This window comes from Schistocerca gregaria, chromosome 1 (assembly GCF_023897955.1).
Source record: "Schistocerca gregaria isolate iqSchGreg1 chromosome 1, iqSchGreg1.2, whole genome shotgun sequence".
NCBI classification, from domain to species: Eukaryota; Metazoa; Arthropoda; class Insecta; order Orthoptera; family Acrididae; genus Schistocerca; species Schistocerca gregaria.
The window spans coordinates 737,907,985-737,935,793 of NC_064920.1; the positions used below are offsets into that span (position 1 = coordinate 737,907,985).

Below are 27,809 nucleotides of genomic sequence, written 5' to 3' on the forward strand. Positions count from 1 at the left end.
GTCACAGATAGGCATAACAAAAAGACTCTCACATATAAAGCTTTTGGCCATTAAGGCCTTTGTCAACAATAAATGACAGACACACACACTTACACTCATGCAAACACAACTCACACACACTACTGCAGCCTCGGGCAACTGAAACGACACTGTGACAGGGTTTTTGTTGTGAATAACTGCGGCTCAGCAGCTCCGCTAAAAGGTGAGTAGCAACTTTCCTTTTCATATTTTTGTTTTAAGACTGACATAGCTTATTTGAAAGCCCTCATTTTCCTCTTTTGAGAAAACATTTTACTTTTTCTGGGAACTTAGTATTTCAAAAATTACTCCAACTTAAATTTTTCATGTCTACATTGTTCCTATCTATAAATGATGTATTTCCAGAACTGAGTATTATTGTTTTGTAGCTCTGATTTTTCTGTTTCCAAGAAAAGGAATAGTGTTACTTAAATAACATCTTGGTTTATTAATTATTCCAATTCAACAAATTTCACTATGTAGAAAAGTCTTGGAAAACTATGGAAATCCCCGAGCACATTAAAACTTCCCTCTAATAAAGTAGTAGCTATTATTTTATCATTTTGTAGTTATACATCTTTTAGTTAAACAAAGTTACTGACTGCCTATTGTATCTTTCATTTTTCTGTATTTAATGCTAATATCCAAAATATAATAGCCTTATTTTTTAAAATTCTATAATTTTTGTAATACATGTGTCTATTAGTATGTGTCACTATCAAGGCCTGAGTTAGCTGCCTGTTCTTGACAAAAGGTGAACATCAATGTCAGTCAGTGCCCATTAACCAAAATGTGTAAATCTACACCTGTTTGCAGTCAATTGCTTGTAATTAAAAGCAGAAGACCTATGTCAATTCTGTTTAAGAATTCTATGAAATCACTTGTAGGCAGTGTAATCTGTCAATCTGTGTAGTGATTTATGAAAAGGATAGTTACTATTACTACTCACCATCTAGAGAAGATGCTGAGTCCCAGATAGGCACAAGAAGAAGGCTGTCAGAAAGTAACCTTTCACCCAACAAGTCCTTCATTGAAAACACACACACATACACACACACACACACACACACACAAGGCCTGGTCAGGCCTCAGCAGCCAGAGACTGTGGCCATATGTGCGTGAGTTGCATTTCCGCGCGTGTGTGTGTGTGTGTGTGTGTGTGTGTGTGTGTGTGTACACAGGGCGCGCACGCATACCTGTATTTTGTCTATTTTCTATTAAGGCTTTGTTGACTGAAAGCTCTCTTTCTGACAGCCTTTTGTTGTGCCTATCTGCGACCCAGCATCTCTGCTGTATGATCACTAGCAACTAACCTTTTCATTATATTGTTACATTCTGCTTTGGTTTTCCCATTGTTTACTTTGTGTAGAGAAACCTAGAACAGAATAATAATGAGCTGATCATAGAGCTGTTTATCAATAATAAATGATAATGAACTGGAAAAAGAAAAATCAACTGTTTTGTATTATATCACTATTTATTTGAATAACTTATGTATTGGAAGAAGATTAGACTAATGGACTTTCATAAAAATAAAGTGCCATATGAACCAGGTTGGTAAGGTTTCCTATGGTTCCTATTATACGAGGAACTGTTACTTACTGGCTGGCATTTCATAACATCATCAAAAACAACTCATGACTTTTAAGTCATACAGTGTCATTACACTATTTTCAGACATTGTAAAACATGTATATAAATAGTGGCAACATATTAGACAGGAATACATAGCCATTTGTAAAATATTAATTAATGAAGAACCAAAGGAAAAACTAATTTAGGTGTACCCCTGACTCTGTGTAGAGGCTGAAAGGTACTCTATGCCTTGGGGTCTTGTTGAGTTCTAGCAATTTCAATTACTTTTGACCACCACTAAGACTGACTGATAGATCACACATCCCTACAATATAATGGAAGATTAACGGAAACAACATGCCTTGTTTCTTATGTGAAGGAAACACTGAGGCCATGGTTCACGTCAATGTTCATTTTTGTCTTTATACAAAAAACTGAAGTCTAGACATACAATTTGATGCCAATGGGGACTTTTACATTTGATGAAAATGTTTGGCTTCTGCCAGAGGCTGTGCAATAGGATTTTGTTATGTTGGTTATTGAATACTTCAGACATTGCCCTTATGATAGCCAAATGCATTGGAATTAATATCTGAATAGCTGTGGACTACTGATGTTCTTTATAGTTATTAATCCTTTCACTGCTATGGGCAATAATATTTGCCTAAAGCAAATTATGTCATGGGTGCTACTGGAGCGCTAATTCACTTATGTCATTTTTTTGTACCCAGTGCTGTGCTCCAGAGTCTTTATTGGCACAGCATTGCATATACATGTGTAAGTATGATTAACTGTTCAGTGAATGCTGACATCTACTGATGACTCTGTCTTGAAGAAGCTTCTGATTTCAACATGTTTTTATTTATTCATGTGGCATAGGACATGGTGCAAGCCTGCCTGGGTGATGCCACCTCTGTGAATTATGTGTCAGAAGTCACAATTTCTAACTGCCCATATATATGACTCTTACGAGTGCATTTATAATATGCTGCCTTTTTGTGTTGCTGTTGCTGATAATTATGTATGAAAGGAAAGAGTGAACCTGGTGTTGGCACATGGCCTACTCCTCTTCAATAGCCCAGACCAATCACTGAGCTTAACAACTTCGTCCAATGAATGAATCACAGGGATCCCTCTATGAGATACATGAGGTTCGGAATTTAACACAGAACATTAATGCAAAGTTTAAATTCCTAATTTAAACCTCCACAAATGAGACAGATAACATTTCTTTTGAATTTCTAAAATGATTGGGGGAAGTGGCACTCAAGTGATTATTCGAATTATTCTTTAGAAACCATAAGACAGGAGACATACTATTGGAATTTCAGAAGAATAACATTTACCACCCAATAACGAAGACAGCAAGGGCATATAAATACAACAACTATCACAGAATCAGCTTGACAATTCATACATCCAAGTTTCTAACAGGAATAATCTTATAACAATGTACGGAAAGTTCTGGTTGAGAACAACGTATTATTTAAGAATAAAGGAGATGACTCGATATCCAAAGGCAGAAGTGCTTCATCACCAATAGGTATACAAACAAAAGGTACAGAGCTTTGTTAGCTTTCAGAATGAACTACTTTTTTTCAAGCTTTTAGGAAAAACATGCACATACGCACACACACACACACACACACACACACACACACACACACACCTGTCTTTCTAGATTGTGCTTATTCAACTGCCAGCTCTTTCTTGGTCCATGGTGAGTATAGTGGGGGAGGTGGGAGTGCACAACCTGTCCCCTGAATCCATCTCCCTACTCATCCCAAAAAACAGCCCACATACCAAAATCTACAAATCTAACAACCCTGGGCACCCCATTGTGGCTCGTTACAGTGCCCCCACTGAAAGAAACTCAGCCCTTGTTGACCAGCATCCTCATGCACCAATTGTCCAAAACCTAGCCTCCCACATTAATAACACTAACCACTTCCTGTACTGGCTCTCCACCATTCCCACACACCTGCCTCCTGGGTCCCTACTCATCATTGTTGATGCAACCTCCTTATACATCAAAATCCTTCATGCCCATGGTCTTTCCATGATTGAACACTTCCTCTCCCAACACTCTGCAGATTCCACACCCATCACTTCATTCCTCATACACCTAACCCACTACATCCTAATCCATAACTACTTCACCTTTGAAGGGAACATTAAATAATAATAATAATAATAATAATAATAATAATGGCGCAGAAACGGACACCCACATGGCACCCTCCTATGTCAACCCCTCCATTGGTCACCTAGAGGAAACATTCCTAGCTTCCCAAAATCCCATGCCCCTGGTGTGGTTCAGGGTTATTGATGGCATATTTATAAACTGGACCCAAGGCTAGGACACCTTATCCTCATTCCTCCACAGTCTCAACACCTCTCCCATCCACGTCATCTGCCCCTCTTCCACCCATCATCACCTTCCATGATATCGATCTCCTCCCCTCAGATGGGTTCATCCACACCTCGATACACATCAGACCCACCAATCACCAACAGTACCTGCACTTGGACAGCTGCCACCCATTCCACACCAAAAAATCACCCCCATACAGCCTGGCCACCTGCGGAAGATGCATCTGCAGTGATGAGAACTCCTTCGCCCAATATGCTGAAGGAGTCACAAAGGCCTTCACAGGCAGACAATACCCTTCAGATCTAATGCACAAACAGATCTCCAGTACCATATCCTCACATGCAAAGGGCATTCAAAAAGAATTGAGCCAGAGATATAATTACAGAAACCAGTGCCTGTATGTTGGAAGTATTGACCCTGGCTGTTGAGACACTTGTCCCACTATGACACAAGGTGGTGAATGGCTGTCTCATAAAATTCCCAGGGCTGTGGTGTTAAACAGTTCCGCACATACTTCTGAATGTCATCGACTGAAGTGAATTGTTTATCTCTCAAAGCTGTTTTGAGGGGTTTTTAAGGGGTGTCGGTGGTCCTGGGTAATGAGTACATCCACCAGCTGGACGATGTCATCGGTAATGCAGTGTGATGCTCCAGACAGTGCATCATCAGCTAACAACACCTGTCCTTCCCTGAACTGCTTGTGCCACGCCTTGACTCTTGCAAAGGGACATGCAGTGTTTGCTGTACACTTGTGACATTCATTGATGAATGTCCATTCCTCCTAATCCTTCTGCTGTCAGAAAATGAATAACACCTCTTTGCTCTTCTTTTGACACCTCCATGTCACTGTTTGCAATGAAACTAGCAGCATTGGACGATTGATGCATGTTGCTGCTAGCTCGGCATAGTCACATGACGTGCATGTGTGCCCTCTAGCGATGGGATGTGAACTTCTGTGCTCTGGTTAGAACTACACCTCGTTACACATGCCACGATATTACCCTCCTGTCACCAGTTTGCGCATTCCACACTCCAGCTTGTTTCTTTTTGAACGTCCCTTATACACTTGATCCTCACATCCATCTCAAGAACCAACAACAAAGAAGTGACCCCTTGTCACCAAATACCATCTAGGACTGAAACGACTGAACCACATTCTTTGTCAGGGCATTGATTATCTATCATCATGCCCTGAAATGAGGGACATCATACGTAAAATACTTCCATCCCCTCCCAAAGCGGTGTTCTGTCACCGTCCCAACCTCCACAACAGCCTACTTCAACCCTATGCCACTTGCACCCCCCAATCCACTGCCATAGGAATCATACTATTGTGGAAGACCCACATGCAAAATCTGCCAAATCCACCACCCAGCGCTATCCACTCCAGTCCTGTCATGGGTTTATCCTACCCCATCAGAGCCAAGCCACCTGTGGAAGCAGCCATGTTGTATACCAGCTCTGCTGCAATCATTGCACACCATTTTACTTTGCTTTTACAACTAGCCAACTATCAAGTAGAATGAATGGCCACCGTCAAACTGTTGCCAGAAGCAAGATGGACCACCCAGTGGCACAACATGCAGCAGAATACAACATGTGAGATTTCAATGGGTGTTTCATATGGTGTGTGAGTGTGTGAGTGTGTGTGTGTGTGTGTGTATACACCATCCCCTTTTTCAGCGCCCCCCATCCAATTCATGGCAGCTAGTTGTGCACTGCTGTCTCTTGTCCTAGTCAGTGAAATAGCATGTCCAGCTGTCTGCCACTGCCCCCTCTACCTGCACCCCTAGCTAGCCTCTAGATGGCTCCCCACTCTGCCAAGAGCCGTTTGTCCTCAACCCACTCCCTGCCTCTCACCTCTCTCCATCCCTCAGCCCACCACAACTGCACCACAACCTCACCTCAGTACACTCACTGTGGGCAAGGAAAGGGCTGGCAGTCAACTGAGCACATTCTAGGGAGACAGGCATGTGCATATGAGTGAGAGTGAGTGTGTGTGTGTGTGTGTGTGTGTGTGTGTGAGAGAGAGAGAGAGAGAGAGAGAGAGAGAGAGAGAGAGAGAGAGTGTGTGTGTGTGTGTGTGTGTGTGTGTGTGTGTCTGTGTGTGCCAGCTTTCCCTAAAAACTGGAATCGGGAAGTTCATTCTGAAAGCTAGCAAAGCTCTCTATCTTTTGTTTGTGTACTTATTGACAATGCAGCGCTTCTGCCTTCCTTTATTCTTAAATAATTCAAAACTGAGGATCTGTCAGATGATGATATGTTTGGCTTTAGGAATGGTAAAGGCATCAGAGAGGCAATTATGATATTGCACTTGATAATTGGAATAAGACTAAAGAAAAATCAAGGTCCTTTCAAAAGACTTGTTGACCTAGATAAAGCAATCAAAAGTGTACATTGGTGCAAAATGTCTGAAATTCTCGGAAACTCATGTATAAATTGCCGGGAAAGATGGCTAACATACAATATGTACATGGACCAAGAGGGACAAAAAGAACAGAAGATCAAAACAGATGCATTCAGATTAAAAAGAGTGTAAGAGAAGGATGTAGTCTTTTCATCCCTATTGTTCAACCTGTACAATGAAGAAGCAATGACAGCAATAAAAGAAAGGTTCAGGAGTGGGATTGAAATTCAGGGTGATGGATACTGAGGTAATATTTGCTGCTGACACTGCTATCCTCAGTGAGACTGAGAAAGATTTAAAGGATTTACTGAATGAAACGAACAGTGTTAGAGCACAGAGTATGGATTGAGAGTAAGCCAGAGAAAGACAAAAGTGATAAGGAATAGCAGAAATCGGATTAATGATTAAATCAAAGCATCAAAATTGTGGAAGGGGAGGAAATCTGCTCCTTGGAAACATAATAACACTTAATATATAAAATAAGGAGGCTGTGGGAACACAGTCAAAGAGAGCATCCCTCATTAAAAAGAAATCCTATTAGTATCGTAAATAGACCATAACTCGTAGAAACAATTTTTGAGTATGTACATGTGGAGCACAGAATTGTATGGAAGTGAATCATGAATTGTATGAAAAACCAGAAAAGAATAGAATGGAAGTGTCTGAGATGATGTATTTAAGAAAGTGGTCCTCGACAGTATTGGTGAAGAAAATAGTACATGGAACACACTGACTACAAGAAGGGATAGGGTGACATGAAATGCATTAAGACATCAGAGAATAGCCTCCATGATGCCACAGGGACCTTTAGAGAGCAAAAGTTGAAGGGTGAAAACAAAAAACTGGAATATATCCAACAAATAATTGAGGACTTTGTGTGTAAGTTGTATTCTGAGGTGAAAAGGCTGGCATAGGAGAGAACAACATGGAGAAGATTCTGATATAAGATTTCTTACAAATCTGTGACATTGCTCTACCAGTGATACAGAAGATGCAGTAAGGCATTAGAATTAGAACATATGTCATTAAATTACTGTGGTGTTTGAGCTTTTCATCAAGTCACACAGTATCATTCCCTCTGATAAAAGATAAGTAAATTAGAATGCCTGGCTAGAAATAACTGAACCATGAAAACTTAAGTAATTTTAAGTGCTCAGGAGATGGAGTAAAGTCTCTTTGGTTATGAGGTTCTGAACAGTAAATGGAAATGCTGAACAGTAAATGGAAATGTGTTGCAAATATACTCAGCATTAATCCCTTCAAGCAATTAGGAAATAACAATGAAGCCATTACAATTAATGTGCTGTGAACTTCTGATGAACAAAAGCATTCAGCTCTGGAATGTAGACAACTGCCAAGTGTATGCAACACTATGGTAACAATCACAGTGTTAGGCATGTGGCAGAAAAAGCATTAACATGTTTCCTGTTATTGTTTCTACACTAAGAGTGATCTCTATAATCTTTAATTATTTTCCTACATGCATTTTTGTTTTACTGCTTCGTCAACTATTTGAACTTGAGCCACATTTCTTCTGCATGTTCATTTTAAGAGGTTACTGACTGTAGCCGTTGTTTGAGAGATGAGGCAACCTCCTACTTGTGTAATTTACTGAACATGTGTTATGATTATGGGAACTGAAGGGGAAAGACAACAGATACCACTGAAGGGAGGCTACCTCTCATCTGTAGTGACACACACACACACACACACACACACACACACACACACACACACATGCGCGTGCGTGCACATGCGTGTGATCACTGCTGCTTATACAAGTAGTAGCAGTCGAGTGTTTGTCATCAACAAATCTAATAGATTTTCATAATGGTAAAATTTAGAAATGGTCTGTTCTAGGGAATTTTAAAGACTTTTAGAATAGCTTTACAGGGAATTCTGTCTCATCTATTGCTTCTGAATCCATTATTTTCTCAGTCTATCGTGGAGTAACTGAAAGCTCCTTCAATTAATACACATTGAAACAGACCATATGTACTAGTGAAATGAAAGTTTCCTGGAAGTTTTCTGTTACTTTGGTGGATGAGTCCAGTCGCTGGTAGAAGAATTCAACTACAATTTGTTTTCTTATCAGTTATAGTTAATCTTGTCTCAATCATTTTGCATGAAGATTGTATTTCTGCTTCATTTCAGTTTAATAACTCTTGTGACTATGTAACTGTCTTTACTTTACTCAGTATGATGGAAGGCACCTCAATATGATTAAAACAGTAATGGCCTCTATGTCTTCCTTGGTAAATAAATTTAGTGATCTTTTTCATTACAGGCTCAAATAGGATAACTTAGATGGAATTAAATTCAATAGAAGTTAAAATTCAAAGTATTAATGAACACTGAGATTTGTACGCAAGTTACAATAGTTACTAAAAGTGCAAAATACCAACATAACCACATTCAGTTTCTCCTTAGGCTGCCTTTTATGTTTACAGTGCTAGTTTTCTAGGAGCTGAGTGAAACTGTGATACAAAATTGGTCTGGATTAATAGTATAGCCACTATGCTTTCAAATATAAAATTTCTTTTCCTGCACAACACTTCTCACTAATGTTGCTGGATGAAGATGAATACTGGCAGTGATTTGGGTAATGTCATTGATATAATTCTACCCTATCTGAAGCTACGGCGTAATATTTTTTATGAAGACGTATCAGAACAACACAACAATCAGTAACACTAATCATGAACAGAAATATAAGACTGTATGTGAGAAAGTTAAGATATTGTGTGGTTAGCTAACCAGGAGGTGCATGTATCTCACAAGGCAGCAGTCCTCAAACTTATCACTTGTAACAAATCAACCTGTGACACATTGTATTATGAAACTTGTCTTTTTTTATGCAAGCAAAGTCTGTTCCTTCTATCAATATTGTTTCAAATATGTGCCCCCTCAAGGATACTGTATCTTTTACACACCTTTTGGCATGTAATAGAACCTTTAGAAGAGCTCCAGTTGTTCACCAAACCTGTCTAAAGGCGATAATAAAAGCTGAAAATTGGTGGAATATGAGTGATAAAGATACTTCATTCTCACCATGATTGCATTCAAAACGGAGATTGTGTTCTTGACACAGAAAGCAACTGGTAAAAAGTAAAAACGCTTTATTACTGGATTTTATGTAACTTCAAAAACCAAACAATTAAAACACATCCTTACTTACAGCATATACAGGATGTAACAAAACAATATCGAAAGACTTTCCATGCCTGGAAACATCATCCAAGGATACTAAAGAGTATTGAAGTTATCAAGGCTAATGCCTGCCACTAGGCCACACTTTCATCAGCAAACATGTTTGTATGCTGATTGACTACAAGTAGAATTTATCAAAATAAGTTTGACATCATTCAGGTCAATAGATGATGTTGAGTGTATCCACACCTGACACAACACTGCATCAGTATACAAACTTACATCTGCTGCTGAAGAGGTGACCTGGGCAGACAAGGAGTCACTATGCTTCGGCACCCTTTGTTTCATTGGATAATTTTCCAGACCCCAAAGTTTTCTGATACCATTTTATTGCACCCTCTATATCATAGGTACTATTATTACAGCCAGCTTACACATAGGAAAGAGTAAGTCAAGCATTAAGCAACTAATTATTTCCAAGAATTACTATCAGCACATGTAATTACCTTTAGAGCTGATTTAAGTACAACAACGTCACCAGGGCTTTGCACCCATGGTTCTCCATCAACCTGAACTGGAATATCTGAGTTCAGATGAATTTTGATGTGTCCTCCCTGAAACATGGAAAAACATTCATGAAAATCCTCCTATTGAATTAGAATCTTAGAACATATTCTGAGCTCAAACATAACGAAGAATATTGAACATAATGACCTCCTCAATGCCAATCAACATGGATTTTGTAAATATCCATCACCTGAAACACAATTTGCACTCTTCCCATGTGACATACTGAAAGTTTTGGATCAAGGCAGTCAGGTATATGCTGCATTACTTGATTTCCGAAAAGTATTTGACTCAGTACCACACCTACAATCATATGAGGTATCAAGTGAAATTTGTGACTGGACTGAGGACTTTTTGGTGGGGAGGACACGACATGTTATCTTGGATGAAGAGTCATTGCCAGAGGTAGAAGCAACATCAAGTGTACCCCAGGAAAATGTGTTGGGACCCTTTCTGTTCATGTTGTATATTAACGACTTTGCAGAAAATTTTAATAGTAACATCAGAGTCTTGTGCTGCTGCAGCTGCTGCTGCTGCTGATGATGATGATTATGATGATGCAGTTATCTATAATGAAGTACTATTTGAAAGAAACTGTGTAAATATTCCGTCAGATCTTTATAAGATTTCAAAGTGGTGCAGACATTGGCAACTCACTTTATATGTTCTGAAATGTAAAATCATTTGAAGGAATCATTTGAAGGAAGTACAGAGGAAATATATGACTATATAAAAGCTAATGTGAAAATCATAGCAACAGAGGTGTTGGGTAAAAAATATAGCAACCACGACCGTGCAGCAGAGTGGTGGTCAGAGGAACTAGAGGTCCTCGTTAGAGAAAAATGAAATGTGATCCTTCTGTGGTTGAATGATAAATCAGAAAAAACAAGATCAATATACAAGGAAAAGAAGAACGAAGTGATGAAAAAAATACTGATGGCAAAAAATGAAGCATGGGAAAGAACATGTGCCATGGTGAATAGCAAATTAGGATTTGGGAGAGCAAAAGAAGCATGGGCAGTATTTAAAGGGCTTCGACAGGATACAAAAAGAAAAACTAATCTCCAACTGATAACACAAAAGGAATGGGAAGAGTATTTGCGAAAATTATTAAACGAGGACAGAGAAGAATATCTAGAAGAAGGAACAGGGGAAGATAAAGGACATGAAGATGATGAGATCCAGATTTTAGAAAGCGAAGTACTTCAGGCGTTGAGAACGGGGAAGAATGGTAAATGACCGGGACCAGGCAATATCAATCTGGAGTGTCTGAAATATGGTGAGACAAAATTGTGAAACTGATAACACAGCTCTTCAACAAAATGATACATGGAGAGTCAATACCCAACAAGATGAAGCTAGGTTACATTAATACAATATTTAAGAAAGGGGAACGCAAAATTTGTTCAAACTATCGAGGAATTTGTGTTACAAACACATTAATGAGAATTTTTGCGAAAGTAATTAAAAACAAACTGGAAAAAAATTTTAGAACCCAAGAAGAACAATGTGGATTCACGGCTGGGAGATCATGTGTAGACCATCTTTTCACATTACAACAGATTTTGGAGAAACATAGGGAAAAATAAAAAAAATATAGTATTAATTTTCATAGATCTAGAAAAAGCGTATGATACTCTTCCAAGAAAATTACTTTGGAGAGCACTACATATGGCAAATAAATCCTTCCTTGATTAAAATAATACAACAGACGTATAAAGATAACATTTGCCAAGTGAAAGTTGGTAATAAACTTTCACAGAAATTTAGAACAAGCAAAGGCCTTTTACAGGGATGTCCCATGTCACCACCATTATTTAAAATCTATATAGATATTAGCCTTAGAACATGGTCTAGTAAATGTAATAGTATGGGATTAGAAATAAGAGATGGAGTTTACCTACATCATTTATTATTTGCTGATGATCAAGTAGCCGTAGCACAAGATGGGGAGGATGCTAACTATAAGTGCAATCAACTAGCAGTAGCATACAAAACTTGGGGTTTGAAGATTAATTACCAAAAAACAGAATACTTGACTAATGGTTCAGATGAGCTATACATTGAAGGAAAGAAAATCAAAAAGATAAACACTTTCTGTTATCTGGGATCCATTTTAGAATTCGAGGGAAAATCAGAGTCAGAAATCAATAAAAGAATTAGTAGCAGACGGAGGGTCATTGGGATGCTTAACTCAGTCTTATGGAGCAGGAATGTAATGAGCAGAACTAAAAAATTAATATACAAATCCATAATAGAGACTGTGGTTCTGTATGGACTGGAGACCTGGACAATTAACATGAAGCACATTAAAAAAGCAAGCTCTAGAGATGGACTTTTGGAGAAGATCGGCAAGAATCTCCAGGATAGAAAAGATAAGGAACACCGAAGTAATAAGGAGAATGGAAATAAAAGAAAGAATATATGACGTAATGGATAGGAAGAAATTACAGTGGTACGGGCATGTACGACGAATGGAGAAAACCAGAATACCAAAATTGATACTGGAGTGGGAACGGGAGGGGAGAAGAAGAAGAGGACACCCTATGACCACCTGGATCTAAAATGAACAGCACACAATGAGGAGAATGGGCACAGAGGAAGAAGACACACAAGATCGAAACACCTGGAGAAATATTTTGAGAATATAGTTTAAGAACGGTTATTGTTTGTATTGTAATTTCCAAGTAAATTATTAAGTTGCTGATAAGCCTCTGTAATGAGGAAAAGCTCAAAATAAAAATAAAAATAAATGTAAAATTTTGCACTTCAGAAAATGAAAGAAATGTAGTATCCTATGACTACAATATCAATGAGTCACTGTTGGAATTGGCCAACACATACAAATACCTGAATGTAACACTTTGTAGGGATATGAAATGCAATGATCACATAGATTCAGTTTTGGGTAAAACAGGTGATAGACTTCGGTTCATTGGTAGAATACTGGGGAAGTGCAATCAATCTACAAAAGAGATTGCTTACAAATCACTCATGTGGCCAGTTCTAGAATATTGCTCAAGTGTGTGGGACCCATACCAGATAGGACTACATGGGATATTGAACGTATATGGAGAAGGGCGGCATGAAGGTTAGTTTAATCCATGGGAGAATGTCACAGAGGTACTGTAGGACCTAAACCGGGAGATTCTTGAAGATAAATGTAAACTATACCAAGAAAGTTTGTAAACAAAGTTTAAAGAATGGGCTTTGAATGATTACTCTAGGAAAATCATGAGGATAAGATTAGAATAATTACTGCACACACAGAGGCATTCAAACAATCATTCTTCCCATGTTCCAACATGAATGAAACATTAAGAAACCCTAAAAACTGGTACAGTGGGACACACCCTGTGTCATGCACCTCATGGTGGTTTGTAGAGTATAAATGTAGATGAAAATGATTAATTTCTTTTCTTTCACATTCTTGTGTTTTCTAATAAATGAAAACAAAAAAATATTAATAACATATGTATAATTGTTACATATCACAGGAATGAAACAATATTGTAGCAGAAGAAGCTGTGTAGCACTATGGTGTAGTGGTTATGATACTAAACTGCTGCATGAAGGGTCGTGAGTTCAGAATTCACCTGAACTGTACAACTTTAATTTTTATATTCGGTTCAAGTACATTCTAGAGGTATCCCCAAATGGCAAGAATCGTTGTACTGGAATGTTCTGTAGCTGTATATCTACTGTATGTGCAAGTGCTGAATAAACCTTCATTAAGCGAAGTTGGTGTTCATCATTCATCTAATTACACCTTCTTTTATGTGACATTATTCTGATGGAGATGCTGGGTATTGGAACTTGTGATAGCACACATTATCGATGACACAGTGGCTCCCATCAGGCCACGACAGAGCTGCTATTTACGTGGCGAGAAACCTGAGTTCGAGCCATATTCAACAGATTGCAATCTACCGGATACAGAAGAAGAAGAGGGCGTTATGATGACAGCAACTGTGAGCCACCACATGAGACATACTTCCAGGTTCCCTGGTGATGATGGCCAAGATCTAAACAAGTGGCTGAAGGTATATGAGTGTATAGCCAAATTTAAGAAATGAAATGACACCATGTACTTGGCTAACCTATTTTCCTATTTGGAGGGCACTGCCAAGCAATATTATGAGAAGAACGAGGAGAAGTTCACAAGATGGGAAGTATTCCAGGCAGAACAGCGCAAGTTTTTTGGCGACAGAAGTACAGGGATGAAGATAAATTAAAGTGCAGGGCACAGCATCCAGGAGAAATGACAGCATCCTACATTCAAGACATCTTGGAGCTGTGTAAAATAGTGGACCCTAGAGTGAAGGAGGAAGATAAGGTTGCGCATCTCATGAAGGATGTTGCTGAGGACATGTATCAAGCCCTACTCCTGAAGGAGGTAGACAGTAGACTACTGAAATGGTGCCAGTATATCGAGACAACGCATCAAAAACAAATTACATGCAAGTCGCTTGAACGGCTTCCAAAAATCATATTGATGCCTGTGATGGGAGAAGCAACTGATTTCACAGGTGTTCTTCATCAGATAGTGAGAGGGGAAGTTCAGAAGGCACTTGGATTGCACGGTGAGCAAAAAACTGAGACGCTTCAAGAGGTCATAAGGAAGGAAGAGGAACAGACATTGAACCCAATTTCTCAAACTTCATTTCCCTTTAAAACGGTAAAAAAGTCAAGACCCAGGCACAGTTATGTTCCTACAATGCCGCATGAGGAACCTATTTGGGCACCAAGGAAGACTGACGTCGGGACCACCCAGGATAACCAACCAGTACGTTTCCACTGCGAATGACCAGGACATGTGGTGTGCCATTGTCGAGAAAGGCAGCAGATATTTGATGATGCCCATGCCAGAAGACAGCAGACCAATCTTTGCCGACGCCAACTCCGGGACGACGAAGATGAACATTGTCTTACAAGAATGTAGTCAAGACATCATTCTCCGATGGGAGTTTTTGAAACCTTCTGAGGCAATTATAGATTGTGGTCGCTCGAAGATGAAATACAGTGGACAGGAAGGTGCGCATCCGAGTGTGTGAAGAATATGTGTGCTGGATGAAGTGATCATTCCTGCAAGAGATGTTTCTGGCTAGGTTTATTTAGGAGTGTCCGTCACTATGTGTCGCACTATCGAGAGTGCCAGAGGAGAAAGGCAGTTGCTCAGAAACCACCTGGCCGACTGATGTCAAATCCACCAGCTGAAATGCCTTTTCACTGTGTTGGGATTGACCTCCGTGGACAATTTCCAATGTCTGCTAGTGGCAATAGATGGATTATTGTTTGCACTGATTATCTGATGTGCTATGCTATTACAAAAGCCATGAAAACAGCCGAAGCACCCGAGGTAGCCAAATTCATCATGGAAGACATTGTATTAAAACATGATGCCCAAGGTCGTCGTTAATTATGGATTGAGTGAAAGCTTTTCAATCGAATCTTGTGACAGAGATAAAACATCGGTGCAACATCACTTATCACATGACAACTGCCTACCATCTGCAAACTAACAGGCTTACTGAACGCCTTAATAAGACCTTGGCCGATATGCTATCAATGTTCATCAATGTTGAGCAGAGCAACTGGGATGAGGTGCTACCTTTCATGACGTTTGCCTACAACAGTGCCAGACATGACACCATATGATTTATTCCATTTTTCATGGTGCATGGGCGTGAGGCGACGATGGCGATGGACACTGTGTTTCTGTTACATCCTGATGACATGGATGATGACTACATTGGCTAGTTGTTAACCAGAGATGAGGAAGCTCAGCAGTTAGCTTGAGTCTGCACGCTGCAGGCTTAAGAAAATGATCGCCAAAGGTATGATGTGAACCACCGCCCTGTTGTCTACAAGCCTGGTGACCTCGTCTGGATCTTCACTCCTGTTCGGAAGGTTGGTCTCTCTGAGAAGGTCCTCAGGCGCTACTTTGTACCTTATAAGGTTGTAAGACAGTTGTCTGATGTTACTTATGAAGTTGAAGATTTCGACCCCGACGCAAGACAACAAAATATCAGAGATATTGTCCACATCCTTCGAATGAAGTCCTATAAGGATCCTACCACCAGGGTAAATTTGAAGCTCCAGCAACAGCCAACAGGCGGAAAGATGACAAAGAGCGTAACAGCAAAAGAAGTTCTAAGAAGATCACTGCCAGGGCAAGCATCAGTCATCGAGAGTCAGAGTATACAGGACCGATGACTCATTCCCAGACTAGGAGGACATAACACCGAGACGCTGTTCTTTCAAGGAGAGAGAAATGTTGCAGAAGCTGAGTAGCACTGTGGTGTAGTGATTATGATACTAAACTGTTGCATCATGGGTTGTGAGTTCAAAACTCACCTGGGCGGAACAATTTTAATTTCTATATTTGGTTCGAGTACATTCTAGAAGTATCTCCAAAAGGCAAGAATCATTGTACTGGAATGTTCTGTAGCTGTATATATACTGTAAGTGTTCTGGCTGGAGGAAGTTCGCTCCATGCTCTTGTATGTGCAAGTGCTGAATAAAGCTTTGTTAAGTGAAGTTAGTGCTCGTCATTCATCTAATTACACCTTCTTCTATGTAACATTATAATGAAAATATCATTCAACGGTTATGTCATACCAATTCAACACCTTACTACAGTTAGTATTGTATGTGGTACTGATTATAATTTGTCGTAATGTTTTCTTCTAAACTGATTTTTATATAATTGATGAAACATTTTGTAAAGAAAATGAATCATGAAGGAGAGGCCTATGAGAACTCAAAGGAAAAATTCCCATGATTTAGTGAATCAAATGTCAAAGACAGATTTGATAAATTTTTGGAAACAAGCAATTTGATGAAATTTTGCATGGTGATGAGAAGGCTGCCTGAGAAAAGTTTTTAAAACATTTTTCTTTCAATTTCAACAATACAGTGGAGATGCTGAGTCACAGATGGGCACAATGCAGATATCATTGTTAATTCCATCCTGGATTTTCCATTGTTTGATTTTTTTTCAATTTCTTCAGAGATAAGAGAACAGAAATTACAAAGAGTGTGTCAGTGAACTGTTGGAATATTATGAAATGATGCTCTATAACGTGTCTCTGAAATGCACTCCTTTCAAACCTATCACAACTTCTTCCCTGAAAAATGCAGAGCAGTTTCTGTGAGCGATTACATCAGGATACTGCAGTCATGGAGAAGAAGTACAAAGGGAAGTGGACTGCTATTACTTTGGCAGACTACTGCTGGACTAATGCATGAAATGCTCCAGATGTAGCTTATAAGCAACAATTCAAGTGGAAATGGGCAGCCAATATAGAGTTTGATCAAAAATTCTTCTTGATATCTGCAAACCAAGGACTAATGGCATGCTTCCAAGTATACAACTGAGTTTTTGTTTCCATTATATGCAGGTCATTAGGTGGCACTTAGTGTGTCCACATCTGTCACAATAACACTGCCTTAGTACACAAACAGGAAACAACAACTGCAAAAACAGTGTCAATTATCAACAAGGGCACTCATGACACAATAGCAAAATTCAGTAAAACAACTCCAAAATAACGTTCATTCAACCAGTATTAGAGAACAAAAGATCATGTTCCAAACAATGGAAAATCCAGGATGGAATGTAACAATATTGTGAAAAGGGAAGTTGCCACCCACTATATAGCAAAGATACTGAGTTGCAGATAGGCACAACAAAAAGACTGTCACAAATATAGCCTTCGGCTAGTAAGGCCTTCATCAAAATTAGACAACAAACACACACTCACACAAACACAGCTCACACACACATGACAGCAGTCTCAGGTGCAACTGGCAAGTGGCAACTTTCCTTTTCACAATATTGTTAAAAGGTCATGTTTTACAGTTACAACTGTGACCAAAGTACAGCAGGTGTATTAATATTAATCATAATTTTAAATTCTCCACAACTCAGAGAATACTGCAGACTTCCAAAATTTAAGAGCAGTTTTGGAAATTTCCTTTAATAATACATTTTGCACATTATTTTACAACTGTTTTATATTTAGTAAAAATTACATTTATTTTATTTTGCTAAGATGGCAGACCTATTTGGTAAAGGAACAGATGACACAGTTGTTGTTGCTACCACATTAATACACATTATGATGAATTTAATATTCAAGGGACAAACTCTTTTATGTAAAAACTAAGCTGACCTTCAGGCAGCTTAATTCTACTATAAAGTACACATTTATATTTCATTTTTGTGACCTCACATCCCTTAAAATAAAGGAGAGAGGCATGCATATAAATAGATTTTTAAGAAACACCAACAGGCAGTTCAGCATGAGTAAAAAGTGAGGCAGATTGTCTGACTGATAATATATCCATTTTTGAGATTGTCTACCACAGTTAGGTTGACATCACTGGAAAACTATGACTGTTGTCTCTGCTGTTGTGACTCCATTTGTCAACTGTATTTATGTTACAAATGTAATTACGAAGACACATTTTGACTTATTGTTTGGTACATGGAACACAGTGCCAGCACAAGTGAACGATGGGCCGAACACCTACAATAGACTGCAGCTGGTGTAATTCAACATTGTAAGTTGACAAAATCCACAGAAAGTGTGTACTCAGAATTTAATTGATTATTGTCTTTAAGTATTAGGAAAACTTACAAAGGATTCACAATTATTAACAAATTTTCTGAACGAAACATTTCTAGTGTATACTGCTACTTGAATATGAATATCAATGGCATAAAACAGACATTCATTTCCGAAATTGGAGCTACTTCTTTCTTTTAATGGACGTTTTTCATCATATAACATCTAAATAAATGTAGAAACCATAAACAGAATTTTTGCATATTTGGAAGGATTAGTGTGAACTATTGGCTGAACTGACATAAAATAAGTAGCAACACATCTTGTGATGTTCCAGCGACAATTTTTGTAATTTTTCTCACCTTAAGAGTGAACAACAGGCACATTACTATGACATCAACAATGAAAACATCATCAGGTTGGGCTTGCAGAAACAGAAGGTGAACTTGTTCTGTGATGGATTTATGAAACTAGTTCACAATACCTAGTCATCTTGTTGAAAACTAAACATATCAAACAATGGGAAGTCCAGGTAGGAATACGAACAATATTATGACAAGGATAGATTGCTACTTACCATAAAGATGACATGTTGAGTTGCACACAGGCATGACAAAAAGGATGTTACACTAAATGTCCTGCCCGTCTATCTTTACAGTGAGTAGCAAGCTATCCTTTTCATAATGTTGTTGATAAAACTAAACATAAGTAATGTAAGCACTTGAAGACTTTGTAAGCAACATTTTTATGTTTTATTTATTAAATTACTGTTACCCAGACACAATTACTGTGTTACTTATTAGTAAACCACATGCCTTAATTAATTACTATCTTACTTTTACACTATTCCATCCCCCCCCCCCCCCCCCCAATCCCCACCAAGTCTTACAAGTGCCACCATTTCAGTCTTATTTATCTTCAGAAATTCGTGTTACCACTTTTGAACAGTTCCAACTAAATAATAGTAGAGTACATTCATGTTTTATGCAGTGTATGTGCAAAATGTCATTGAAAACATGACACTACACTGATATCTGATTAAAATCAGGATTTTGTTAGTTGAGCCTGGAGGAAACAAAGATCTTTGACTGTGTTACGTAACAACATGAAAATGACAACAGAATCAATGCAGTCTCCACAGTATACTCTCATTAACTTCAAACATGGAGGTTTAATGTACTGGTTTGATTGACTGCCTCTGAGAAAGTAAAACATGAGTAACTCACATAGTCATCAGTCTAAACTTCTTGGTAGCAGTCCACTGAACTTTGCAGGTGTGACTCTGCTTTCCAGTGCATAATTAGCTCTCACCATCCACTTGAACTGAATTTACACTATTGTCTTCTATTTTTCGTATGCTTTCTGTGTACTAACTGTTCAACCACAGACAGATTGAAAATAATCAGTTAGAAATTTTAAGCTAGTACTGTAGCTGAGCACAAGCAAAGTACTAAGATATTAGCTGTGACTTTTTGTTATTTCAATAAGGCAGATCTTTACATAAGACAACAGCAAATGTAATGATAACTGTGTCTGATGAAATTAGCCCAGTCCAGTCTAAAACCACAAGGGGCATTCACTAACATATAGTGACAGCTGGACACCTCTGATACATGACACCTGTGATTAAAGATGTAAAATAGAGCAAATACCAAGACAAAGTTTTTCTCACACAGCACATTGCTGGTGGGGAATTGTGGATCAACTACAACCTGATGGCTGGATCCATTAGTAGCTATTTTGATCTGTACTTCTTACAATGCAAACTTGGTTTGTTGTTGTATTATTCTACAGCACACTACACCATGTTCATAATTCTGGAAGCCTTTATTTCAATAAATATCTCATTTTTCTGAACACCATACTTAATTTGTGTCATTTTGTCATCTTGTAAAATGTTTAGTCTCAGTAGGAATGATGTTACCGACCAACCTATACACAAACCAGTTTTGTATGACAATGCCACAAAATCAAAAGATGAAATTAAAGTTGTTTTATTAACTTTTTACAAAACTTTTTCATCACTGAAGCTGCATGCAAGCAAACTTATTATGATTACCTGAGCAATCCTCATTGCAGACCGGAGGCCAGACTGAATCTGACCTAAGTGAACAACACCTGTGACACCTACAACTTCCAGCATTCCATCCCAATGATTTGGTTTGGAGAACTGATCTTCCTTCTCTGGTCCCCACGGATTTGCTCCTGAACCCCAACTGAAAAATAAAAGTCAATATAGGTTAATGCACTACTGAGAAAATACACTGTCACATGAACTGAAAGGAATGCACAAACGCTGTTATTCTGAACAACTTGCTATCAAAAAATATCTTGTGACAGATGGGGAAAATTCCATCTAACTTAGAGTGAAGGCTGTAATGAAGGGTTGAAAAACCATTAACACCAGTATTGCAAAATCTTCTCATCTTCTATCATACAGTTGCATTAGGTTTATTGCACAAGAAGCTGTATACACCACCAACAAACATAACTACCAAACACAAATCCTAAGGATATTATAATTACCATTAGGCTGCTAGTCTTTTGACTGACATAACTTCTAGTAGAGTAAAAAAGTCTTGTACTGGTTTGATAGAGCCTCCCTTTAGCTGCCTTTGTAACCAGTCTGCGACTCAAGGCATACTTGCTGACTGACTTATACAATATTTGGACCTGTTTATAAACATGGAGATAAGTGGAAGAAATAAAAAATCAAGAGAAAGTATTGCAGACAGAAGGGAATGGAAAAGAAACTCAATTGAAAAATAAAAGATAGTGTGGCCCTCTTAAAGGGTCTAATAACAGGAGGGAAAACTGTATTCTCTGTTAAGGTCAGATGAATGTAAGAGCCTTGAAGTTTCTTTCTCACATGTGCAGATATTGGAACGGGAATTTAAAATTATCTTAGCTTCAAGATACATACCGATGTACTTGGTATAATATCTGGAGAATGTTCAGGATTAAGATATTTGGTTTTATGTACCCAAATGATTTGCCTATTGTAACTAATTTTTTCTGAATATTTATTCTTTGTCAGGTCAATAAAGAGGCAAACTGATATTTTTGCTGATGTATAAACAAGTGTGATCCCACAGATTGTGCTATCCTCATTGCAATGCTTGTCAGTGCGTGAACTAGTATAGTTGGCTCCTGGAGGGTGCATAGCTCAAATTTTATAATGTGGCTGTCACCATGCATAAGACCTTTGTGGGTGAAGGATATGTGTTTGATGGTACTACAAGGTGTGAAGAATATGAGAGCACTGAAAGCCCATTCAGGAAAGAATGAGAAGGATTTAAAAATGATAATAAAAAGTTTTGATCATGAATCACTCATTGTCTCTGCATTTATATTCACATGTATACTTCATAATCAAGTATGCAATGCTTAGTGGTAAGTGATTCACATAAATTTTTAGTAATGCCATTCCAAAATATTATGTATGTTATTCTTCAAATAAACGGATAGGTGACCCACTGTAGAGTATTTAGTGGTCTCTAGACAGATTCCACCATACTGGAAGTGCAGCCCGGGGATTTCACAGATGAAGAAATTCAGATGATTTCCAGTTCCAGAACATATGGTATCCCAGAAACCTTGATCAGAACTGAAATAGGATCAATTTTAGTTTATTGATGAGTTTAAGCTTAACACATGAACATCACTCTCTCTCTCTCTCTCTCTCTCTCTCTCTCTGTGTGTGTGTGTGTGTGTGTGTGTGTGTGTGTGTGTGTGCGTGCACTTGTGCTAAAGAGAGAGAGAAGGCAGAGGAGGAGGGGGGGGGGGGAGGGGGGAGGAAGAGAATGTATACAGTCATCCAAATTGATGTATTCCTTAGTTTCCCTAAATCAAATAAACTGAATGCTGGGATTATTTATTTGAAAATCACTCTTTCCACAAATTATCTGAATATTTATTTTCACTAACTGCAAACTTGTTTTAGCTACATAACACATTGCAGTGTCCATTGTAAAGCTGCATGAAAAGTAGTAATGTACTGTAAACTGGACTCTGCATGTACAGATGCGGGTAAACATTTTCTTCAAAAACTACCACTGTAACCCAGTAAGTATCTGCTAACAATAGCAGAGAAACAGCAGCTACCTAGTACATGTGAGAAAGCACCAGTTTCTTTCAAAGTAGCAGCTTACTTTCTAATTTACTTGATTAAATTTAGCTGGCATATGTAAAAATAGTACTATATACACCAGACTCCTACTTTGTGACACAGCCTTCAACAGACATTTAGTGCTGGTGGTCACAAGCCTGACCCACTATTAACACTACCCCAAGATTGCATTACAGACATCAACGCAACCTGCCAGGATGTTTTCAACTAATCCTCACGCAGCCGCCACAGAATCGAGAGGCACCAGCCTTGCTAATACATGTTGCCCAGATTGGAGAACACAGTGTTACTGCTGTGGGCACCACTTTCTTACAGAAAATCACATGTTCACCAAATACTATGCCAGTATCCATCCACTGATGGGTAATAAGGCTATTGCCAGAACACTCTACAAACAGTTCACAATCTGGTTTCAATACTGGCTGCTTCTGCAGCCCATCAAACAGAATCCTCTTCACCTTCACCATGATTACACTGCTGGACATCTGTTCACTACCCTCGAGTACCTCACTGTGCAGGACCTGCATACCAGTCGCCCTCAAGTGCAACACATCACTGGACTTCTGTCAGCCACCCACGAGTGTCATGCTGCGCTGGACCTGCACCTCTGCTGCCTAAGCTCAACACTGTGCAGGACTTCGCTCTCAGCTATCCAAAACTCACAGCCTCACTGGACCCTACAGCTAATCATCAGTGAGCACCATGCTACTCATCACTGTGATCATCTTCCCTGCAATGTCAAAGATTTACTTTTCAGTTTGTATTCAAGTAGCGTGGGTACTCATCCCCAGAAACCGTGTATTGAGTTCTGTTTCTAAGTTGATAAACAAGTAATTATTTCTTCTGCTTGTGCATTTCAGCTGTCACCAGTCACACTCCTAGGTCACAAATACTAAACTAGTGACAAAGGTGTCTCTTGCATGTTGATAGTTGCCAGATCGACAGTTTCTGGAATGTTGGCAACAATATTTGGAACACGTCTACACCTACATCTACATCTTTGTGATTACTCTGCTATTCATAATAAAGTGCCTGGAAGTGGGTTCAATGAACCACCTTCAAGCTGTCTCTCTACTATTTCACTCTCAAACAGCGTGTGGGAAAAATGAGTGCTTAAATTTTTCTGTGCGAGTCCTGATTTCTCTTATGCAGCACCAACTACAGCAGACCCCATTGTCCACCAATGCCAGCCCTACTGTTGTCAACCATCTCATCATCAGCCCGGTTGACATTTGGCTTTTCCGTAGCCTGTCTTTTAATGACTGACCCTTTCACGGCTGGCACTGTCTATGCTGATGCTGCTCCTCTCATTGTCAGCCCAATCAACACTACCAGCTGGCCAGGCTGCTTGCATCACTGCCACCACTTCTCAGGTTTCCATAGCTTATTTCCTATTGCCTTCTCTCCAATGCCTCTTGTGTCCATTGTGCATGCAATCACTCAGTGGTGATAGTGCTGCCCTCTGCACTGACTCTGCTGACTGCTGGTTGTTTTCTGAGTTGTCTTCGCATAATAAATGTAAGGGGGACCCACTCTAAACCGTTTGCTCTGAGGATCAATCGTGTGCTGTGAATTATTTTTAAGTGTGCCTGCTAGTACTTGGAATGCCCCAATGGGCAGAAGGATCATTGAATAATACCCCTAAATAGTTCGATAGTTATGTGCAGTACAATGCATGGTGGTGGAATGCCTCATGAGTCGTTGTCAGGTGGACCCACAAGTCCAGAGGGTTTTCGGGAGCGGTTTGCAAAATGTAATACTGCACCATGCCCTTCAGCCAGTTGACGGCATTCGTTTTGTAGTGGGAAAGTAAGTGGTATCTGGGTGTAGGAGTTCTCTGGCATGACAGACTCTGGCTGACGTCACAACAGGAGAGCCAGCCTACGTTGTACAAGATCCCAGCATCTGCCTGTCCCAGCACGTCAGGCGGTGTGCAGCTGAATCGACGACGGCAGAGTGCGAACACTAAGGGTCGTTGGTGAGATGGATGGAATGGAGGCACTGGTGTGTGGCTAAGTTGCCGTCCACCACCACGTACTACAGAGAACGAGCGTACATGGGCAGGTATGGGGTGTGAATGGCTCCCCACACCCTGGTCCACCGGATGGTTGGTTGTTCGACATTTTTAAGGGGTTGTCATGCCTGAAAGATGTAGTAGTAATCTCTCGTGCTCGGCGTCCTTGTCGCTGGTAGATCCTCAGTCATGTAACTCAGTTCGATCAGAAAATCGCGGATGTGAGCAAGAGACGTAGCTATGTAGCCCACAGTGACCGGTGGATGAAGATCTCATGGCGCAACGATCTGTGGCAGCGTCGCCATCAAACTGTCGTTGGTCGAGGTCCATGCGAGCCGCATAGGTACAATGCCCACACATGGTTGTGGATGTGAGTCAACCCCAGGCCCCCTGTCAGTGGAGGCCTTGTTAAAGTAGTGTAGTGAACTTTGAATATATGACCTGCACTCACAAACTGTCTGTAACCTGCCTGGAAAGTGCAGGCCATGGCGGCTGTTAGAGGTAAAATGCGCACAAAATAATTAAGTTTCGATGCTAGGTAAGTGTTGACATAGCACATTCGGAGAATCATATCCATATTGTGGAATCTGCTATCACAGAGCAGCGCTTGTGTCCTGTCAGGTGTAGAAGGCCTCTCCCGACATACATGTATGTCATCTTGCGCATTTTGACGACGACGCCTGATACCGTGGCATAGCGGCACAACCACTGAAGCGTCGCTTGGATTTTGTCACTCGACTGCACCAAGAGCACCACGTCGTCTGCGAAGGCAGCACATCGGAAGGTCACATTTCGAATGCTGCTGCCTTCCAGTCATTGTCAAAGCACATGGTGTGCAAGTCCCAGGACCACCGTTAAGAAGACTCCTAATAAAGGACATCCCTGTCACACCGACCATCCAAGAGGTGATGTGTTCAGTCTGATGTCCGTTGATCATAATCTGGGAGCACACCCTGTGGATTAAGGGGAATATCACCCTTGCAGACACCTGCGAGATGCCCGTGTGTTCGAGCATGGCGTGAAGGAAACTGTGGTCGATACAGTCAAAGGCATGACGAAAATCAACAGCGACAAGAGTGCCTCGGAGGCAGCAGGCTGGTGCCAGCACCATGATGTCACAGTAGGCACCAAGCGCCCTGTGGATGTTGTTTCCTCCGCCTAAACATGTCTGGTGAGGATGGATCTTGTGTTCGATGGTGGTCTGAAGACAATTGTGGAGGATGCGGGTGAAAAGTTTATAATCCTCATTCAGTAGTGTAAGAGGACGATAGTCGTGACATTGGTGAGAACCTCTCGTTTTGGGAACTGGTATCATGATGCCTTCGAGGAAATCTGTGGGGATGGTAAAATCGTTGCAGAGGAGGTCTTGAAACATCTGAATCCAATGAGCACCCATCAGGGGATAGAGGGTGCGGTAGAATTAGTTTGGTAAGCCATCTGGGCCCGGTGACTTGTTGGGGGCCCCACGTGCCAAAGCCGATGTTACGTCTTCAGCAGTTATGGGAGCCGTCTGGGGCCTCTACTCTGGGGCCAGGCAGGCTGCACACGAAGTCTTCGTACTCGCGAACAGTCTGTGGGTTCTCAGTCTAAAACGACTTGTAATGCTGGAGTAAAGCCGAAGCGATGGCACACTGCGAGTTGATGTGTCCACCCTCTACTGATGTTATAAGGTGGTGCTTGCCGTGGCGTCTCTCTCTGATAACTTGATATATGGATGCCATTTTGGTGGGGATCGTATCCTGCACCCTTGCCCAGACTGGGTTTCCATCAAAATGTTCTGCAGAGAGACAGAATAGGTATGCTTCGAGACGATTAACCCCTGTCTGCCGTTCACGTGATGGTGGCTGGTTCATGAGTTCTCTCAGTGCAGTGTAATAAAATTCCGTCACCCGATTCCAACATGTTCTGTCATGGCCATATCCCATGAGTGTCTGTCGAAGGGCTGGCTTGGCACGGTGGAGCCACCAATGTAAGGTGGAAGGATGTGCATGCAAACTCTGGAGGCAGCGATCCCACAGAGCAGCGATCCTCATACAGATAGGAAATGTTAAGCGTCCATGGACCGCGGCTGCGGTATTTGAGCTGTCGGGGGAGTGTGACTGAATAGATGTATGCCAAATGCTTGGTGAAGACTGTCGGCCACAGTTCTGCATCCCTTGTCATGGCACGGAGTCCTCATAAGACGTATATCTGGTCAAGGCAGCTTGCAAAGGTCCTGAGTTCGAGTCTCGGCCCAGCACACAGTTTTAATCTGCCAGGAAGTTTCATATCAGCGCACACTCCACTGTAGAGTGAAAACCTCATTCAGGAAACATCCACCAGGCTGTGGCTCAGCCATGTCTCCGCAATATCCTTTCTTTCAGGAGTGCTAGTTCTGCAAGGTTCGCAGGAGAGCTTCTGCAAAGTTTGGAAGGTAGGAAACGAGGTCCTGGCAGAACTAAAGCTGTGAGGATGGGGCGTGAGTCATGCTTGGGTAGCTCAGTCGGTAGAGCACTTGCCTGCAAAAGGCAAAGGTCCCGAGTTCAAGTCTCAGCCCGGCACACAGTTTTAATCTGCCAGGATGTTCCCACCTTGGCGGCAACACCTCATGCAGATGGCAGGTACGTAACTTCCGATGTTTATATGCCATTGTGTAATTGGCTGGCAGTTCCGCCAGCACTGTTGCTTGATGGGATGCTGTAGGCTGTGTATCCATAAATATTCAGTTGCAGCTCTGGATGGACTTTTTGAAGGAGGGTGATAGCCGGTCTGCCACCCGCAGCATATCATGGATGACCAACGATATGCTGTTAACGTTGACTGTGCTCACATGGTAGGATTGGGAGATCTAAATGCAAATGAGTAGATGCAAATAGCGGCTTCTCGGTGATAATGGGGCTATTTGGCTACTCTTTCTTTGCAGCATGTATCTTTAATGCGGCTCTTCTATGGGTGTTAGGTTCTCCCTGTGCAGTGCGCCGGTCCCGTGCAGTGAAGGAATGTCAATGGTATCTTGTGTGTCT

At 40.4% G+C, this 27,809-nt stretch overlaps 1 protein-coding gene across 8 annotated transcripts in view; it reads right to left on the bottom strand.

Annotated features, from left to right (window-relative positions):
* LOC126267225 (diacylglycerol kinase theta) overlaps positions 1-27,809 on the bottom strand; it is a 662,574-nt gene that overhangs the window by 22,673 nt on the left and 612,092 nt on the right. For all 8 annotated transcript variants that reach the window (XM_049972276.1, XM_049972256.1, XM_049972247.1 and 5 more), the window contains 2 exons: positions 20,724-20,880; positions 10,031-10,138 (listed from right to left, as the gene is read on the bottom strand). In XM_049972276.1, coding sequence (XP_049828233.1) covers positions 10,031-10,138; positions 20,724-20,880 — 265 coding nt within the window. The remainder of the gene's footprint in view (positions 1-10,030; positions 10,139-20,723; positions 20,881-27,809) is intronic.